The sequence below is a fragment of the Salmo trutta genome, chromosome 1 (genome assembly GCF_901001165.1).
Source record: "Salmo trutta chromosome 1, fSalTru1.1, whole genome shotgun sequence".
NCBI lineage: Eukaryota > Metazoa > Chordata > Actinopteri > Salmoniformes > Salmonidae > Salmo > Salmo trutta.
The window spans coordinates 3,401,298-3,419,540 of NC_042957.1; the positions used below are offsets into that span (position 1 = coordinate 3,401,298).

General features: G+C 42.6%; 1 protein-coding gene across 1 annotated transcript; it reads left to right on the forward strand.

Moving 5' to 3' along the window:
- Positions 1–874: 874 nt before the first annotated feature.
- On the forward strand, positions 875–18,243 carry rp1l1b (rp1 like 1b). Its single transcript, XM_029692384.1, has 3 exons — positions 875–1,373; positions 6,528–6,711; positions 7,025–18,243. Exons 1-3 carry the CDS (start codon positions 1,329–1,331, stop codon positions 17,443–17,445), a joined length of 10,650 nt encoding a protein of 3,549 aa, XP_029548244.1. The 5' UTR covers positions 875–1,328; the 3' UTR covers positions 17,446–18,243.

The following is an 18,243-nucleotide window of genomic DNA, read 5'->3' on the forward strand; positions in this document are numbered from 1 at the left end:
AAAAAAAAAACTGTGTTTGTTGTTTTGCAGTAACTTCCAAATGGATGTGGCGGTTTCGTCAATGAAGGATTCCAGTTTGAAAGGTTCAAAGCGGCCATTTTGATCTCGATATAACATATATTCTGCGTAGCAACTAAGTACCTTACTGTGATTGTTTTCAATTAAAATGGTCAAAATGAAACAAAAAATATAGCTTCTTAGCAAAAATTTCTCAAGCAGGAATTTTGCTAGGACTGTCTCTGGGAGTGGTCTGAGTGATGGGCCTAATTGGGTCTAACGTAACCTAAAAACTACCTGTTATTGGCAGAGAGTTTTGAAACTCTCTTTGTTATTGGTCTATTCACTTACACCACCTGGTGATGGCGTCATGCGGTCCCCCCCCCCTTAGCAAAGTTTGTTGATATTTCAGGTGGTCTTTTCAAACAGCTCTTACACTAAAAGTGCATTATCAGAATTTTCACAATTTCACTGTATTATTCCAACCTCACAGTTTGGAGAAATATATAAAACACAGGGAAATCCCGTTTTTGGCTGCATCATCATTAGCCCCTGTTAACTTTCTCTCTCCTTCCTCTTTTCCAGTGTGGGGGCGAATAAGAGGAACACAGACACTTTGAGGACCACCTGCACCTAGACAACCAGTCAGCGTAACCATGACAACAACCACCTGCCCCTAGACAACCAGTCAGCGTAACCATGACAACAACCACCTGTCCCTCACCTTCTCTCGGCTGAGATAACTTCATCCAGTGGCGGGGACTGACTAGGAAGTAACAGCCATTGGACAGGAAGTAATAAAGATGTCTTCCCATAAGCGCAGCTTCCAGTGCTTCGATGCCATCTTGGACGACGATGGCCACCACCACCACCACCACCACCACCACCACCACCACCCCAAACTCTCACTCCCCTTCGTGCTGCATTCTGCCCCCACGCCGTCCCCCAGCAGATCCTCCCATAGTGGGGGTAGCACTTACCAGGAGCCCCTGGAGGACCGAGGGTGCTACCTGTGTGCACAGGCCACGGAGGCCAAACAGGAGACCCAGAGAGAGGCCCAGAGAGAGGCCCAAAGAGAGGCCCAAAGAGAGCCTTCAGCCTGGTACCTCCCTCCGGTCCACCCACACCACCACCCCCAGCAGTATGTCCGCAGGCGACCTGCCCGGCCTGACCAGCCCACTGCTGAGGCCTCTGACCACCAGCACCTCACCAGGCACAGCAAAAAGGTGGTGCTGGTGAAGAATAGCGATCCCTCTGTTCAGAGGACCATCGTGCTCCGTCGCAGGACCCTCCACAGCCTGAGCCTGTTTCTGGAGGAGCTGTCTGAGTTCATGCAGTACCACATCAGGAAGCTGTACACTCTGGAGGGACGCAAGGTGACACCCCGGACCGGCTGTCTATTGCAATAGAATAGAATAGAATGGAATAGAATAGAATAGAATGGAATAGAACAGAATAGAATGGAATAGAACAGAATAGAATGGAATAGAATGGAATAGAACAGAATGGAACAGAATGGAACAGAATGGAATAGAACAGAATGGAATAGAATGGAATAGAACAGAATAGAACAGAATAGAATAGAATAGAATGGAATAGAACAGAATAGAACAGAATAGAATGGAATAGAATAGAATAGAATGGAATAGAACAGAATAGAATAGAATAGAATGGAATAGAACAGAATGGAATAGAACAGAATAGAATGGAATAGAATAGAATAGAATGGAATAGAACAGAATAGAATGGAATAGAACAGAATGGAACAGAATGGAACAGAATGGAATAGAATGGAATAGAACAGAATGGAACAGAATGGAACAGAATGGAATAGAATGGAATAGAACAGAATAGAACAGAATGGAATAGAACAGAATAGAATAGAACAGAATAGAACAGAATGGAATAGAATGGAATAGAACAGAATAGAATGGAATAGAACAGAATAGAATGGAATAGAATGGAATAGAACAGAATGGAATAGAATGGAATAGAACAGAATAGAATGGAATAGAATAGAATAGAATGGAATAGAACAGAATGGAATAGAATGGAATAGAACAGAATAGAATGGAATAGAATAGAATAGAATATAATGGAATAGAACAGAATGGAATAGAATGGAATAGAACAGAATGGAATAGAATGGAATAGAATGGAATAGAACAGAATGGAATAGAATGGAATAGAACAGAATAGAATGGAATAGAATAGAATAGAATGGAATAGAACAGAATGGAATAGAATGGAATAGAACAGAATAGAATAGAACAGAATGGAACAGAATGGAATAGAATGGAATAGAACAGAATGGAACAGAATGGAATAGAATGGAATAGAATGGAATAGAACAGAATGGAATAGAATGGAATAGAACAGAATAGAATAGAACAGAATGGAACAGAATGGAATAGAATGGAATAGAACAGAATGGAACAGAATGGAATAGAATGGAATAGAATGGAATAGAACAGAATGGAATAGAATGGAATAGAACAGAATAGAATAGAACAGAATGGAACAGAATGGAATAGAATGGAATAGAACAGAATAGAATAGAACAGAATGGAACAGAATGGAATAGAATGGAATAGAACAGAATGGAACAGAATGGAATAGAATGGAATAGAACAGAATGGAATAGAATGGAATAGAACAGAATAGAATAGAACAGAATGGAACAGAATGGAATAGAATGGAATAGAACAGAATAGAATAGAACAGAATGGAACAGAATGGAATAGAATGGAATAGAACAGAATGGAACAGAATGGAATAGAATGGAATAGAATGGAATAGAACAGAATGGAATAGAATGGAATAGAATGGAATAGAACAGAATGGAATAGAATGGAATAGAACAGAATGGAATAGAATGGAATAGAACAGAATAGAATGGAATAGAATAGAATAGAATGGAATAGAACAGAATGGAATAGAACAGAATAGAACAGAATGGAATAGAATGGAATAGAACAGAATAGAATGGAATAGAACAGAATAGAATGGAATAGAACAGAATGGAATAGAACAGAATGGAATAGAATGGAATAGAACAGAATAGAATGGAATAGAATGGAATAGAACAGAATGGAATAGAACAGAATAGAATGGAATAGAATAGAATAGAATGGAATAGAATGGAATAGAACAGAATGGAACAGAATGGAATAGAATGGAATAGAACAGAATATAATAGAATGGAATAGAACAGAATAGAATGGAATAGAACAGAATAGAATGGAATAGAACAGAATAGAATGGAATAGAACAGAATAGAATGGAATAGAATGGAATAGAACAGAATGGAATAGAATGGAATAGAACAGAATGGAACAGAATGGAACAGAATGGAATAGAATGGAATAGAACAGAATATAATAGAATGGAATAGAACAGAATGGAATAGAATGGAATAGAACAGAATAGAATGGAATAGAACAGAATATAATAGAATGGAATAGAACAGAATATAATAGAATGGAATAGAACAGAATATAATAGAATGGAATAGAACAGAATAGAATGGAATAGAATATAATAGAATGGAATAGAACAGAATATAATAGAATGGAATAGAACAGAATATAATAGAATGGAATAGAACAGAACAGAATAGAATAGAATATAATGGAATAGAACAGAATAGAATGGAATAGAATAGAATAGAATGGAATAGAACAGAATGGAATAGAATGGAATAGAACAGAATAGAATGGAATAGAACAGAATATAATAGAATGGAATAGAACAGAATATAATAGAATGGAATAGAACAGAATATAATAGAATGGAATAGAACAGAATAGAATGGAATAGAATGGAATAGAACAGAATGGAATAGAATGGAATAGAACAGAATAGAATGGAATAGAATATAATAGAATGGAATAGAACAGAATAGAATAGAATGGAATAGAACAGAATAGAACAGAATGGAACAGAATGGAACAGAATGGAATAGAACAGAATGGAATAGAATACTTCAATATCTCATAGAGACATTTGCTTTGTCACAAAGTACAGTCATACATAGCATATGAAATAACATATATCACAAGACATAATAACCAGGAAATAAACAGAATGTGTTAGAATTGTTTTTAGTCATCACATGAATGATTTGGTTTGGAAAATGTTACGCAACAGTGTGGAGACTTGAGAGCAGTTTTCTTGTTTTTCTTTCTTCTTCTCGAATTGCCTCTGAGAGGCCTGGAAATGTGAGAGTGAAAGAGAGACCTCTAGTGGCAGGAGTTATGACTACTTTATCTTTACCAAGCCCCGTCAACCCTGATATGCTAAGATTCCATTTTTCTATTCAAAACCAATTTGTATTAATTACAGTACGAGAACCTTCAACTTTTGTTTAGGAAAAGCCTATCTCTTTGAGAGGCAGAGATCATTCTGGCTTATTAGGCACCCGTCCAGGAATTTCCTGTCTGTCATATCCTATTAGTCATTTATGTAACTTAGCAGACTTGCTTATCTAGAGCGACTTACAGGAGCAATGACAGTTAAGTGCCTTGCTCAAGGGTTCAGAACATACTTTTTTGTTGTTGATCTTGTCAGCTTGAAGATTCAAACTAGCGACATTTTGTTTACTGGCCCCAGTGCTCTTAACCATTAGACTTCCTGCCCTCCTGCTCTGTTCTACCCAGGGTAAACATGCTGTAAGGTCTTGTACCGCTCTCTACTCCGCTCCATTAGTGGTGCTAACACTGCTACTGTAACTCCCCAAGGATGCATCAGAACCAAACCCCTACAGCCATGGGCTGATAATGGATCAAGTTAAAAGTTAAAAGATCCAACAAAATTTGGCACTGTCAAAGTTTAAATGTGTATTTTTGTGCACGTCCGTTGATTATCCTCAAGACAGTTTATCAAAACTGGCAACTCTTTTCCAGCCCCCCCCCCCCCCTCCAAAAACTAAATCTGAAAGGTCAAATGAGTCTCTTCAAGATTCCTCGGAATATAATATTTGTTCTATTGTACATTCAGTTGTACTTACTGCTTACAGTGCATTTTTATTTTTCCAACTGTAAAAAAAAAGGACACTGGCAGTTGAACCAGATAAATGGCTTTATCCGCGGTCACACGTAGCCCGGCATGAAGATAATTAATCGCTGCTGTAGTGGAAGACGTATTTCTGAGCGACTCCTGGTTTCAAATAGCCTGTGTGTTCTCAACACTGACCTGCTTCTAGTCTTTCAAAATAGCTCTGTTTTAAGCAGGATTAATAGTTACACAGGAGGACTGAAACATCCCAGCAGTCTAAATACAGACATATATATATATATATATATGTGTGTGAGGGAATATCCCAGATTTTTTTACCAAATGACAAAACATCAGAAGTGCCTACATCTGAGAGGGTTATCGTTTTTGTCGGCTCTCACTGGAATCAGCAAAGTATGACTCCAGTTTTCATTTGTTATTTATTTTCTTATGTTGAGATGTTGGGTGTTTGATGTCTGGTGTTTCACGACCAAACTTAAACCATCACATTGGTACATTATTTGAGATAGTAGGCTATTACATTTCACAACCTTTAATATTTAATCAAAGTTTAAAATATTCACCGAATTAACACTTATTCTGCAAACTAGAGAAGGTGAAGTAAAAAAAAAAACGTGTTGATTAATTTGTGTTAGATTTGTAGATTGTAAATTGAACTACTTAATGATTTTGAGTTCAATGAGCGTATAATATGGAGATTTCCACACAGCACACAGAATGAAGAGAATAGTTTGTTACCCGAGCAGATAAATCACTAGGTCATTATGCGATCTGTAATGGATTACAGTGATCATCACACTGATCACAACTCTCTGTGGTGTGGCTCCTGCTTTCGCCCATTCAGCAAACTCCTAGGGCTGGAAACGGGCAAAATAGACGCAAAACTAAAACAACCAATTCCTATTGGACAAATCCAAGTAGTTCCATACAGTTTTCTGTAATTCAAACCCATGAGGTGAAAGAGGGAGCGCTATTGGTCACTGACTGCAGGAAAGGGCTACAGTGTTACGGATGCAAGTCAGCATGCAGAATGCCTAAAACATATTTTCTATATCAGACTTCCCCTCATGGTAGGCTAATTAACTCAAGTTAATAATATCAGAGGGGCTTTGGGTGGGAACAGGAGCAGGAGTTAAGATGCTGTTTTAATGATTAGCCTTAATGTTCGCGTGAGAAAAGTTAAGATGGCAGATGTTTATGTTTCCTGAACTCATTAACATCTTTATGTTGTTGATGGCTGTAATCCATAACGACCATAACGACTTTGAATCCATGTCCGTACCTTGTGTAGGGTCTTAATCATATAGCATCCTTTAAACACTTTATAATTCTTTGACTCTTTATGTAAACATTATTCAGGGGTTGTCTCATTGTGATAAAACATTTCTTGCAAGAGAGACCTACCAATCTTAGTTTAGATCACAACTGATTTTGACTAATTCTCTTTGTCCGTTTCCTCATCTAGGAATCTTTCCGGAAGATTCTTCTCACCTATCTATCTGTGTGTTCCTCAGATCGACAGTGTTCAGAGTCTCTTGCAGTGCCCCAGTGTGTTGATTTGTGTGGGCCATGAGCCCTCCCACACCATCCTTCTGGAGAACTTCCGGAAAAACTCAGATGCCAAACTTCCACGACTGAGTCCAAAGTCTCTTGGACTCTCCAACACAGCCAGTGAAGGACAGGAATCAGAGAAAACTGGTAGAAATATAACTTAACAACGTCTTACACTGTCATTACAAGACATTTTTGATCAATTCTACTACTATGTTACGCAAAACATTTTGTTTGGAACTGTCAGTATCATGGCCATCATAGATATCAATATCATCATCAATCTTCAACAACAACAAAAATCTGATAATTCTTGTAAAACAAAGTTATTGAACTTGTTGAAACTTTTTTTTTTATAAACGTTTTTATTTTTTATTATCAAATTGAAATATCGTCAGTGTCAATCTTCTTATAAACCTAACTGATCATGAGTTTTTTTTCTCCTTTTTCACTAATACAGGCAGCTTAGGACTTGAGACAACGAAAACTGTCATCCACCCAAGATCTGAATCCAACCGGTCAGCCAAGCACTCCATATCATCTGACAAATCACTCCCACCAATCAACTCTACATCCCCGGCCCATGTTGGCCGTGAAGGCTTGATGGACGATGACATTGAGAAAAGGGTGCTAGTCAACAAAGATGGCAGCTTGTCAATGGAAATGAAAGTGCGTTTCCGACTACTGAACGACGAGACCCTACATTGGTCCACAGAGATAAAGAAGTCGGTAGGAACGACCAACGAATACCTCCAAGGATACCACGACAACTGCTTTCTTCAGCAAGGTAGTGTGGAAAGCTGTTCCGAGTCGGAGCCCCTTTCACCAGGCGAGGCTGATGATGCCTACATCACCAAACTGCACGAGACGCATCTGGAGATCCCTCACTGTCAGCACTGCTGCGGCCACTGCCAGGACTATGAGATCTGGAAGACCCATATTTCGGGGGGGCAGAGGACTGTCCGCCACGTCACCTCCTCCAGCTCTAGTGCCTCCTCACACACCATTGTCCATAAAAAAGGTTTGGGGGAGACCATGTCCAGTGAGGAGATCACCGAGTACATGGTGGAGAAGGCGACTTGCTTCCAACAGACTGCGGAGGAGGGGGGCGACACCACTGTGGAGTACTGCACCATCAGCCGCGGCTGCAGTAGGAGCGAGATGAGCTTGACGACGACGTCTGGGAAGTGTAAGAGTAGGGCTTCTACCCAGGATAAAAGCGAGATCCTTGGCAAGAGCGAGAGCATTGACATTACAACTCAGGCATCGGATAACGACGAGGCTATGGCTGATAGTTCTTCCTCTGCTCCTTCTAAGGAGTCTCAGAGTGAGGTTAGCGTCAAGATCACTGATGCGGAGGAAGACGAGCGGCCTGTGTCTGCTGTTAGTCTTTCCTCTCAGATTCTGGCATCGCTCAGGGAAGACCAGGATGATGAGGATGACGACCTTCCACCAAGTGCTTCGAGAGCGTGTTCGTGTTCCCAGAATAGTAACACCGAAGAGAAGGAGGAGGAGCCCACCAGAAGTGCTGTTTTAAACACAGCAGCAACACCAATGCAACATTTATCTCCCAGGCCTCCTAGTAGTAAGGCATCTTCTGTGCACTCTAAGTCAGTCAAGGCTGTGTCTCGGGCACCAGCAGATGGACAAGAGGACCAAGAATCAAACAACTGTAAATGTGAAGCATCTGACGAAGCAGGAGATTCTACGGACGCTGATGACAGAAATGCTGAGACTGCAGTTGAAAAGGAAGCAGGTCAAGAAGGGATCCCTTCAGAGAACACTGAAACCAAAGACACCAAACCAGAGGAGAGGGCAATGAGCTCACTGTCTGTCAAATCAAATGTCTCTACCAGATCCAGGAGATCCAAAGTTGGGGATTCAGGAGTTCAGGAGGAGAAGGGAGAGTGGTTATCAAGTGCCATGTCAGTCAAATCCAATGCCTCAGTAAAGTCAAGGAAGTCCAACGTTTCAGCTGTAGAAGATGTAGAAGTACAGCAACATCAAACAGACAAAAGATCCTCAAGTGCCATGTCAGTTCAATCAAATGTCTCAACAAGATGTCAGTCCAAAATGTCAGAAGTGGCAGCTGAAGAAAACGCAAAAACAACTTCAAGTGCTTTGTCAGTTAAATCAAACTCCTCAAGGAAGTCCAAAGTTTCTGATGTTCCTACTGAAGACAACGCTGAAGACGAATTGGATGAAGCGGAGGAGAGAGCAGCTAGTGCTATGTCTAATGTGTCTACCAGATCAAAGAAGTCCAAACTTTGTGTTGAAGAAACTAAGAGAGCATCCAGTGCTATATCTGCTAAATACAATATGTCAGCAAGAAATACGATGTCACTGATGAAATACGATGTTTCTGATGATCCCGCTGCAGACGTTCCCGCTGAAGAAAATGCAGGAGACGAAGCAGGGGAAACTAAAGAGAGAGCACCCAGTGCTGTGTCTGGTAAGTCTGCTAAGTCTGTTTCTGCAAAATCAAAGAAGTCCAAGGTTTCTAAACTCTGTCCAGAAGAAGAACTTAGAGCAGCCAGTGCCTTGTCTGGTAAGTCTGCCGTTTCAGCAAGATGCAAGAAATCCATAGTTGTTCCCGCTGAAGAAAAGGCAGAAGTAGAACAAACTGAAGAGAGAGCATCCAGTGCTATGTCTATTAAATCTAATGCCTCAGCAAGGTCAAGAAAGTCTACAGCAGTAGATGATGTGGGGGAAACTGAGGAGAGATCACCGAGAGCTATGTCAGCGAAGTCTAATGTTTCTGCGAGATCTACGAAATCCAATGTTTCTGAAGATCCACCTGATGAAAATGTAAAACAGAAAGAAGAAGCTGAGGAGAGAGCACCTAGTGCCATGTCTGCTAAGTCCAATGCTTCTACCAGATCAAAAAAGACCAAGGTTTCTCAAATTTGTGTTGGAGAAGACACTGAGAGAACATCCAGCACTATGTCTTCTAAGTACAACCGGTCATCAAGATACAAGAAATACTATATTTCTGATGGAGAAGAGGATCAAACTGATGAGAGACCATCTAGTGCTATGTCTGCTGAGTGCAATGTTTCCAATGCTGAAGACAACGCAGAAGTGAAAGAATCTGAGAGAGCAGCTAGTGCTATGTCAGAAGCTCCCGCTGAAGAAAAAACTGAAGAAAATACAGGAGAGGAGGTAGAACAAACAGCAGAAAATATATCGGAAGAAGACACAGAAGCAGAGGAAACAGAGGATCGTGCTCCTAGTGCTATGTCAGCTAAATCCAAAGCTTCTGAAGTTCCTCCTATGGAAAATGAAGACGAGGAATTGGAAGATATTAAAGAGAGAGCACCCGGTGCCATGTCTGCTAATTCAGCTAAGTCTGATGTCCCTGCAAGATCAAAGAAGTCCAAGGATTCTGAATTTTGTCTTCAAGAACCCGAGAGAGCATCCAGTGCTATGTCTGCTAAGTATAATATGTCAGCAAGACACAAGAAGTACGACTTTTCAGATGATCCTGCTGCAGAGGAGGAGAGAGCAGTTAGTTCTATGTCAGCTAAGTCCAATGTTTCAGCTAGATCGACAAAATCTAAAGCTTCTGAAGTTCCTCCTGAAGTGGAAGTGGAGACTTCAGAAGTTCCTGCTGAGGAAACTGCTAAAGAAAAAGTAGAAGCTGAGGAAAGAGCACCGAGCGCTATGTCTGCCAAGTCAACTAAGTCTAATGTTTCAGCAAGATCCAAGAAATCCAGAGTTTCTGAAGTTCCTGCTGAAGGAGAGGATCCGACTGAAGAGAGAGCACACAGTGCTATGTCTGCTAAATCTAATGCTTCTGCAAAATCAAAGAAATCCAATGTATTTGCAAGGTCAGCAAAGTCTAAAGCTTTAGAAGTTCGTCCTGTGGAAAATGGAGACAAAGAATTGACAGAAATTGAAGAAAGAGCACCCAGTACCATGTCTACTAAGTCAGCTAAGTCTGATGTTTCTGCAAGATCAAAGAAGTCCAAAGATTCTGAATTTTGTCTTCAAGAACCAGAGAGAGCACCCAGTGCTATGTCTGCTAAGTACAATATGTCAGCAAGACACAAGAAGTACGACTTTTCAGATGATCCTGCTGCAGAGGAGGAGAGAGCAGCTAGTACTATGTCAGCTAAGTCAGCTAAGTCCAATGTCTCTGCAAGATCCCAAAAATCCAATGTTTCTGCAAGATCTGCAAAGTCTAAAGCTTCAGAAGTTCCTCCTGAAGTGGAAGTGGAGGCTTCAGAAGTTCCTGCTGAAGAAACCATCGAATGTGAAGTAGGGGAAACTGAAGAGAGAGCACCGAGTGCTATGTCAGCTAAGTCCAATGTCTCTGCAAGATCCAAGAAATCTAAAGCTTCAGAAATTCCTGCTGAAGAAAATGCAGAAGAGGATGTAGGGGGATCTGCTGAACCAGAGGACGAAACAGAGGAACGAGCTCCCAGTGCCATGTCTGCTAAGTCCAATGTTTCTGCAAGATCCCAAAAATCCAATGTTTCTGCAAGATCGGCAAAGTCTAAAGCTTTGGAAGTTCCTCCTATGGAAAATGGAGACGAGGAATTGGAAGATATTAAAGAGAGAGCACCCAGTGCCATGTCTGCTAAATCAGCTAAGTCTAATGTTCCTGCAAGATCAAAGAAGTCCAAGGATTCTGAATTTTGTCTTCAAGAACCCGAGAGAGCATCCAGTGCTATGTCTGCTAAGTACAATATGTCAGCAAGACACAAGAAGTACGACTTTTCAGATGATCCTGCTGCAGAGGAGGAGAGAGCAGCTAGTACTATGTCAGCTAAGTCAGCCATGTCAAATGCTTCAGCTAGATCTATAAAATCTAAAGCTTCTGGATTTCCAGCTGTGGAAAATGCAGAAGCGATAGAAGAAACTGTGAGAGCACCTAGTGCCATGTCTGCTAAGACTGAAGTTCCTGCTGAACCTGAGGATGAAACTCCAGCTTCAGCTGACGACAACGCAGAAGAGGAAGTGGAGGTCGCTAAGGAGAGAGCTCCCAGTGCTATGTCTGCTAAGTCCAATGTTTCTGCAAGATCAAAGAAGTCCAAGGTTTCTGAATTTTGTCTTCAAGAACCTGAGAGAGCATCCAGTGCTATGTCTGCTAAGTACAATATGTCAGCAAGACACAAGAAGTACGACTTTTCAGATGATCCTGCTGCAGAGGAGGAAAGAGCAGCTAGTACTATGTCAGCTAAGTCAGCTAAGTCCAATGTCTCTGCAAGATCCCAAAAATCCAATGTTTCTGCAAGATCTGCAAAGTCTAAAGCTTCAGAAGTTCCTCCTGAAGTGGAAGTGGAGGCTTCAGAAGTTCCTGCTGAAGAAGCCATCGAATGTGAAGTAGGGGAAACTGAAGAGAGAGCCCCGAGCACTATGTCAGCTAAGTCCAATGTCTCTGCAAGATCCAAGAAATCTAAAGCTTCAGAAATTCCTGCTGAAGAAAATGCAGAAGAGGATGTAGGGGGATCTTCTGAACCAGAGGACGAAACAGAGGAACGAGCTCCCAGTGCCATGTCTGCTAAGTCCAATGTTTCTGCAAGATCCCAAAAATCAAATGTTTCTACAAGATCGGCAAAGTCTAAAGCTTTGGAAGTTCCTCCTATGGAAAATGGAGACGAGGAACTGGAAGATATTAAAGAGAGAGCACCCAGTGCCATGTCTGCTAGGTCAGCTAAGTCTAATGTTCCTGCAAGATCAAAGAAGTCCAAGGGTTCTGACCTTTGTCTTCAAGAACCCGAGAGAGCATCCAGTGCTATGTCTGCTAAGTACAATATGTCAGCAAGACACAAGAAATACGACTTTTCAGATGATCCTGCTGCAGAGGAGGAGAGAGCAGCTAGTGCTATGTCAGCTAAGTCAGCCATGTCAAATGCTTCAGCTAGATCTATAAAATCTAAAGCTTCTGGATTTCCAGCTGAGGAAAATGCAGAAGAGATAGAAGAAACTGAAGAGAGAGCACCGAGCACTATGTCACCTAAGTCTAATATCTCTGCAAGATCCAGGAAGTCAACAGTGTCTGAAGTCCCTGCTGAAAAAGAGCATCAAACCGAGAGAACAGCTAGAGCCATATCTGCTAAGTCCAAAGTTCCAACGGACGATACTGCTCAACCTGAGGATGAAACAGAAGAGAGAGCGCCTAGTGCTATGTCAGCAAAGTCAGCTAAGTCCAATGTCTCTGCAAAATCAGGGAAATCCAAATTTCCTGAAGCTTCTGCTGAGGAAACAGCAGCCTCAGGAGAGAAAACGAAGGAGAGAGCACCGAGCGCTATGTCTGCTAAATCAAATATCTCAGCAAGATCTAAGAAACCTGACCATGAAACAGAGGAGCGAGCATCCAGTGCTGTATCAGCTAAGTCACATGTATCTGCAAGATCAAGGAAGTCCAAAGTTTCTGAAGTTGCTGCTGAAGAAAAGGCTGCAGAGCAGGTAGAGGAACATGTGGAAAAAGCAACAAGTGCTGTGTCGGCTAAGTCTCCAAAATCAGTCGGAACCCACGCATCTGCCAAGTCCCACGCATCAGACAGAACCCACACATCAGACAGGATCCACACATCAGACACATGTATTTACTGTAACTCCAAACCCAAAGATAGCATAACTGCTGAAGTGACTGAGAGACCTAAAAGCAACATGTCCAATGTGTCGTCCCACCTACAAGTGAAAGGACAAAAGGACAAAAACAATACGGATGATGCCAAAAGCGACAAAGGGAGTGATATTTCAATGAAGACAAACAAATCAAAGATTGCCACTAGAGATCATGTAGACACTCCCAGACCTAACTCTATTGCATCAGAGAGTCATCTCACTCCTACTCCACCACACTGCCCACCAACCCCTAGAAAAATTAAACAACCTGTTATTCTACTTGGGTTTTCAAGTGACAGTAACAAGTTACACACAGCAGATCCTAGGAAGGAGAGATCTAACATCTTATGCGATGGTCCCTTAGAAGCGACAGACAGGAATGTCAGTGACAACAAAAGTGACAAGAGCAGCAAGTGCAAACACAGGAAAGGGGTTTCCTCTCGCAGTTCCTCCCTACAGTTGCTGGAAGGAGATGTCTCTGAGCTGGTTCCCTCCAATTTACCAAACGCCTCTCCAACAGAGGTGGTGAATGAGTGGCTTAAGAAAATACCATCTGATAGTGAGATGTACGACATTGGGGACGAATTCAGTGACAGAGGCCATTCACCGGAGCTGGCACCAAAGGACAAAACGAATGGGACGGAGGAGAACAATGTCACTGCTGTGTGTGAGACTCAAAAAGAAAAGGAAGAGCCCAAAGAGACAGCAGCCAACCATGTGGCTGATGGTGAGGAGCCAGCAGAGACCCCACCTAAGACCCAACCAGAGGGCACCGTTCCACAGGAGGACATATCAAAGAGCTTTCACTCCTCAGTGCAGGTGATGAAAGTACTGTTGAGTCCCAAGCTTGACCGGTGTCACAGCTTACCTGAAGTTTCCCCAGTGTACGGACGTAAACTGAGCACCTCAGCCAGAGGTCTCCTGGATTGCCTCGCAAAGCTGCAGTTGATAGACTTTGATCACAATGACGATGCAAATGCCAAGGAAGCAAGGTACAGAGAGCTAATGAACATCCTCCAGTCCCTCTGGTTGTGTGACCCTGCAGAGAATCAAAAGACACAGCAGAATGGCTGTGATCAACACTCTGTGGACGGTGACACCAAAGCAAGGTCCTCCTCTGGGGTGGACGTCAGCAGTGACTCAACAGGCTCAGGTAAGAGCTCAGGTGGTTTGGCACATGCACCGAACGCAGAGGGGGAAGCATTGCTGATGGTACAAGAAGTTGACGAAACTGCAGAGGAACAAGAAAGCCCAGAGTCCTCAATCCCTATGTCTGATCCAGCCACTCTGGACATAGCCAGTCAGGTCCAATGGACCACAGAGGAAGGAGGAGGAGAAGGAGGAACAACAGTGGAGGAAGAGAAACAAAAAGACGAAGACATCCCGGCGTCTGATGACACCATTAGAAATGAAAGTCTGAGAGAATTACCAGAAACACCCCCGTCTTCCAACAAGAGCTCAGACCCTCGAGAGGACGCAACCTCTGGCTCTCCTCCATCTGCCCAAAGGGCACAACTAGCCAAAAAGGTTTCCCTGGATCCTGATCCTGTCTGGGTCTTGAAGTTACTGAACAAACTAGAGAAACAGTTCATGACACATTATGTGGATGCCATGGCTGAGTTCAAGATTCGCTGGAATTTGGACGACAGCGAACATCTCGATGCCATGATAGCCGAACTAAAAGACGATGTGCATAGGAGGATACAATTAAGCATTGACAGAGAACTAAGGAAGATCCACGGTCAGGGTGGAAGACCAAGACCACCCAAAGAAGAATTGTCACGAGAATTAAGTGCGCAAACTGAGACGAGGCGAAGAAGACTGAAGGTCGTGCGCAACCAGTCTATTGATTACCGAGAGGAGAAAAGCGACGATGCAACCGGCACTTCTTTCAGTGACCAACGGAGTGATGATGAATATTGCCCTTGTGAAACATGTATAAAGAAGAAACTGGATTTAGGGCCACTGCTTCCTGCAGAAGTTTTGCATATTGCTCCAGTCATGATGGCCTTTGATCTAAAGTCAATCCTCCAGTTGAAAAAGAACCCTACTCCAAAGACACAAGAAGTTAATGCTACTGATGACACTGAAACTATGGATGAAGCCACAGTAGTGAAAACTAGTATTATACATGCATTTGATTTAAAGTCAATTCTCCAGTTGAAAAAGACTGGAGGTATAGATGAAGCCAAAGCAGCGGAAACTCTTGTTGAAAACGTTATCAACGGGGCTAAGAAAGAGGCGAAGGAATCACAAGAACAGGAAGATGCTGCTCAGGATGATGAAATGGGTAATGAAGCTGAGGCAGCAGTAGAAGAGACAGTTAAAGATGAAGCAGTAAAAGAAGAGGAAGATGATATTGCTAAAGATGAAGAAACTGTTGACGCAGAAACTGCAGAAGATGAAGCAGTAGAGGAGGAGGAGGAAGCTAAAGCAGAAACAGCAGAAGCTGAGACAGTAGAAGATGAAGCAGGAGAAGAAGCAACTTCTGAAGAAGAGACAGCAGCTGATGACAAAACAGCAGGAGAAGAGGACACTGCTGAAGTAGAGACAGCTGACGAAGAAACAGAGGAAGCAGCAGAAGAAGAAACTGATGAAGCAGAAACTGTTATAGCAGCAGGATCAACAGCAGAAGAAGTGGAGAGCACTGAAGCAAAGACAGCTGATGATGAAATGGCGGGAGAGGAAGAAGCTGAAGCTGAAACTGCAGAGGCAGAGACTGCTGAGGATGAAGCAGGAGAAGACAAGGAAGCTGAAGTAGAGGGAGAAGAGACAGCAGAAGACGAAGCAGAAGATGACACTGTTGAAGCTGAGAGTACCAAAGTAGAATCAACTGAAGATGAAACTGCCGGAGAAGACGAAACTGTTGGAGAGGAGGAGAGTGCTGAGGCAGAGACAGCAGGAGAGGAGGAAGCTGAAACGGAGGCAGTTGAAGAGGAAACTACAGGAGAGGAGGCGGCAGAAGCTGAGACAGCAGCAGAAGAAGAGACAGCTCAAGATGAAACTACAGGAGAGGAGGAGGCTGAAGTTGAAACAACCGGTGATGAGTCGGCACTAGCTGAAACTGCAGGAGAAGAAACAGCACTAGCTGAAACTTCAGGGGAAGAGACAGCTGACGACGAAACAGCAGGAGAGGAAGAGAGTGCTGAAGCTGAGACAGCTGAGGGAGAAGAGCAGACAGCCAGATATGAAACAATAGGAGATGAGACTGAAAACGCAGGAAAAGAGTCGGCAGAACCTGAAACAGCAGTCGAAGAAGAGACTGGCGAAGCAGAGGCAGCTGAAGATGAAGGAGCAGGAAATGGAGCTGAAGCTGAAGCTGAGGAGGATGTAGAAAAAGAGGAAGCTGAAAAAGAAGAGAAAATAGAGCCAGTAGATGAGTCAAACATCGAGGAGACAGCTATCAGGAAAGACAACGTGGAGGAAACACTTAAGGAAACTCAAGTGACCTCATTCGATGCCTTTTCCAGATTAGAGTACTCTGAAGAAGGTGCTTACTCTGACGTTGAGGATTCAGAGACTGAAGGAAACAATGAGGAGTCAGAGGCCCAAGAGGACAAAGCAGAAGAAGAGGGTGGTACTGCAGCAGAGGCTGAGCTTCAGGTTGAGGAGACTACTGTTGAGGAGGAGGTGGAGGAAGGGGAGGAGGAGCAGGCAGAAGCTGAGGAGGAGCAGGCGGAAGTGGAGAAGAAGGATGCAGCAGAAGAGGATGCTGCTGCTGAGGAAGAACAGGAGGAAGCTGAAGAGGAAGTTGAGGAGGACCAGACAGAAGCTGAGGAGGAGCAAGAGGAAGATGAGGAGGAGCAGGAGGAAGATGAGGAGGAGCAGGAGGAAGATGAGGAGGATACAGCTAAAAACTATGCTGCTCCCGAGGAAGAGCCAGCCGATGAGGCGGATGATGTCACAAGCAAAGGACAGTCTGAAGACGACGGTGATGGACATTCTGGGACATCTGAGACGAGCCTACATAGCCAGCCAACCAAATCTTCCATGGAATCCCAACCAGGCTCGCTGGACGAAATCCTGGATGAAGAGGCAGAGAGAGAGTCCAACAGTGAGAAGAGTTCACAGACAGGGTCGGGGAAAGGCTTGGGCCACCACCTCTCTGTGAAGAGAAAGCAGATGTACCTTATGGACAAAGAGAACGAGATCAAAGTGTCAGAAGTCACAGAGTCAGCCAGCGAGGTTCTCGAGCGACAAGTCGTCTCCCCAAAGAAGAAGACTCCAAAGAAGTCTCCGGCAAGATCTGTCAAGTCAAGCAAGGCCAAAAATAGTGATATTGATCAAGACGATCTTGATTTCTAAAACTTCACTCTTCAAACTTAATTTACGGTATTTTGCTTGTAAAAAAAAGTTGAGTTTAATTACCTCCAAATGAATGAAATCAATAGTTCATTATTTTGTTAATTAAAGACATACCTACCTGATCACAGTCAACACATATTTTATGTTAAGAATTTAAAGCAATATAACAGAATAAAATAATAATAATATTTTCCCACACAACTTGAGTCATGGGGAAAAAAAGGAGACAATTTGAAGCAGAGAACAAGCCCATTGCCTTTTTGTTCCACATTTCATCTCTTTCCTACCCTCACTCCACGTTGTTAGGGGGCAGACGTATGGGGCTTACCTTGAGAGTATCTGCATCATGATACCAATAGAAAATAATAGCATACCTATTTTCAAAAGCATGTGAGTCTCATGTTCATATTTCACAACTCTAAAAGTGTATAGGCTTTACGTGATCGAGCAAGATAACAGGCCTACTCTTGATTTAGGCTACATTATTAGATGCTAAATGTTTCTGATCACAGATAGATGATCTATACCTCCACTTATTTGCCCAGCCAGAGAATCAACCAGATCACATTGATCGATACAAGTCAGTGAAGTAACAGGCTTTAGTTTGGGTGTAAGGCTACTAAGGGCCTGGAGTGAGGAGCAAAATAATCCACTTGATAAACTACATATCCTGAATAACATGCTGGCAAAATGTTCTGATAAATCAACCAACTAGACTAAATGTTCTGATAAATCAGCCAACTAGACTAAATGATCTGATAAATCAGCCAACTAGACTAAATGTTCTGATAAATCAGC

Excerpts from the sequence above, each read along its gene's own strand:
- rp1l1b (XM_029692384.1), top strand. The coding sequence starts at position 1,329 with ATGCAGTACCACATCAGGAAGCTGTACACTCTGGAGGGACGCAAG. Across the intron at positions 1,374-6,527 it reads ACACTCTGGAGGGACGCAAG|ATCGACAGTGTTCAGAGTCT; the intron begins GTGACACCCCGG and ends TGTGTTCCTCAG. Across the intron at positions 6,712-7,024 it reads ACAGGAATCAGAGAAAACTG|GCAGCTTAGGACTTGAGACA; the intron begins GTAGAAATATAA and ends TCACTAATACAG.